The 2,510-nt window shown below is 38.8% G+C and overlaps 1 protein-coding gene across 1 annotated transcript in view; it reads right to left on the bottom strand.

Moving 5' to 3' along the window:
* sema4c (sema domain, immunoglobulin domain (Ig), transmembrane domain (TM) and short cytoplasmic domain, (semaphorin) 4C) overlaps positions 1 to 2,510 on the bottom strand; it is an 87,639-nt gene that overhangs the window by 18,685 nt on the left and 66,444 nt on the right. The window contains exon 5 of the mRNA XM_034872203.1: positions 2,152 to 2,238. Coding sequence (XP_034728094.1) covers positions 2,152 to 2,238 — 87 coding nt within the window. The remainder of the gene's footprint in view (positions 1 to 2,151; positions 2,239 to 2,510) is intronic.

Raw genomic sequence — 2,510 nt, forward strand, 5'->3', positions numbered from 1 at the left:
ACACACACACACACCCACACACACACACACACACACACACACACACACACACACACACACACACACACACACACACCTCTAAAATGTAGCGTTTGTCTAATGCTACAACTTCAGTTCTTTTATATCATTTTTTACCTGCATTACCTCACTAACCTTGGGGACGAGATCCCGTTTGCTGATAATATGTCTAATGTCATTTCATTAAAGATGTGTGAAATCGGCTGGCCGTCGCCAATTGAGCAGATCTTTTGGCTGTGCCATGTTCTTGGTGTGAAAAAACTGAGGGAAGTGAACATGGGCAGCCTCCGAGAAAAAACATTTTACTTTCATTTCTTTTGTTTGATGTAAATCAATTTAAATACAGTTTTACAAGTGTCCTATATTGAGGACATTGCTTAATAGATGATATAGGGATGTAACCACATTATCTAAGTAACCTTTAAACTGCACAGAAATGCAACAGATTGTATCCATTCAAAAGATATGTGTGCAATTAACAGTGTAATATATGCACAGTTTTATGGGTAGTGCCCTTTAATGTCTGTGCTGTGATGAACAATAAAGCTCTTTGAATGAAATTGGAAACAGATGCTCACACATGATGCAAGCGGAATAAATAATTCAGTGCATCCACTTGATGTTGCCTTTGCAGCAGCAAAACGATATCTGTATCTCACGGCTGTAATAGGCACAATATGATTTTTTTTCTTCATTTTTACAGCTCCAGCAATCAGTGAGGATAATCATGTGAAATGTGTCTGGCAGACGAGCTTCTTTCAGGCCCACAACTACAACATTACATAAAAAGACAGATCATTAAGTATAACAACGGCCAGTGTAAACACCATATGGTTATTCTTGCATATTAAGTCAAATTCTGTTGTACATGTAACCATATGCTTTATCGTAAGCATTCACAGCTATGTTAGTCCCAGGACTGAAGTAGCTGTGTAGAATAAATGTACATTGCCGGCATGTTTGATTATCCCGATCACGGACCATCATCCCCTTAAGAACCACACCCCCAGCGAAATGACCAATTGCATGTTAAGTTTTAACAACTTTTAAAAAACTGGAGTATTTTTGAAGCTCCTGTTATACTCATTGCTCAACATGTTTTTCTTTCTTCCTCGGAGTTAATTAGAATGAAAGTAGTGTTGATACCACTGCACTCCAGTGAACTATAAAACCACATCAAAGATTACTGTTGTGCAATGCGAGAAGTTCTCCATTTCCAAAAGCTCTGCGTTTCTATAAAATATTAAACAAGGCTCCTTGCAAGAGCATTTTGCAGTCTAAGCAGTGTGAAGCTCTCGCTGAGATTAAAGTGGAAAGCTGGGGCCAGTTCACTATCTGTGTTTACCAATCTGCCACAACTGATGGTCAAAGAGCCCATACTCTGCTCATTTTCAGGTTCATAACTGTATTTTGAGGTTTAACCAGAATAGGTTGACATGGTTTCATTTTCATAAAACACTATTTTTTTGTTGTACTGCTCATTGTTGCAGATCCTGTTTTCACCCTGTGTGTTTAGGTCTCTGTTTTAGATCCAGAGTGAGACATCTCCCTTGTTTTAGCAACTTGTTTTTTTCCGAGTGTGTATGTGTGTGGAAGCACCAGAGACACAAATAACACCACACATTTTTTTTTCATAATATGGGCACTTAAAGTACTAGAGGCTCATAAGCATGGACAAGGTATGAGTGAGTATCATCAAACATTTGGAAAAAGACAAATCTCATTATCAAATTTCTATGATCTATCAAAGTTAGAGGAGAAGACTGATGCCACTCTCATGTCTGCCGTCTGTTAATAATAATAGTAATAAATACAAAGCCTCAGCATTAGTCTTTACCACTTATTAGATTATCTCTGAAAAAAGACCATTTTTATTTTAACAGCAGATAGGGTTTGTTTGTCCAATACAAAAAACAATAAAATCTAGCTTATCTTAGAACACTTAAAACCTTCAAAGTTGCTGATCCTGTCTGGAAGATGCATTCCCTGTGTGCTTATGTAATGACTGGAACCCCAGACCGACTTGACAAAATGTAAATGAGCATGAGTGAAGTGAGTTCTCCTTAACTAATGTCTTAAGAAACTACTGCCAAGGTGCCCCAGAGCAAGGCAGGTAACCCTGACAACTCTAACACTGTCAGCTGAAGTCCATGTTACCTGGTTGGTCTTCCCCTTGGCAACACACTCTCTCTTCTTATCCTGCGGAGCCGGCCAGTCGATCTGGAGAAAAGAGAGACACAGATGGTGACAGGGTCCCACACGTTGTCGTGGACAAAAAATCTAAACGTTATAATCCAAACTGTATAGGGCCTTACTCCAAATGTTACAGCTTTAGTGCTTTTTGATGTTAAAGATCCCATGACATGGTGCTCATTGAATGCTTTTATATAGACCTTAGTGGGCCCTAATACTGGATCTGAAGTCTCTTTTATATAGACCTTAGGGGTCCCCTAATACTGTATCTGAAGTCTCTTTTATATAGACCTTAGTGG

This window comes from Etheostoma cragini, chromosome 5 (assembly GCF_013103735.1).
Source record: "Etheostoma cragini isolate CJK2018 chromosome 5, CSU_Ecrag_1.0, whole genome shotgun sequence".
Lineage (NCBI taxonomy): Eukaryota > Metazoa > Chordata > Actinopteri > Perciformes > Percidae > Etheostoma > Etheostoma cragini.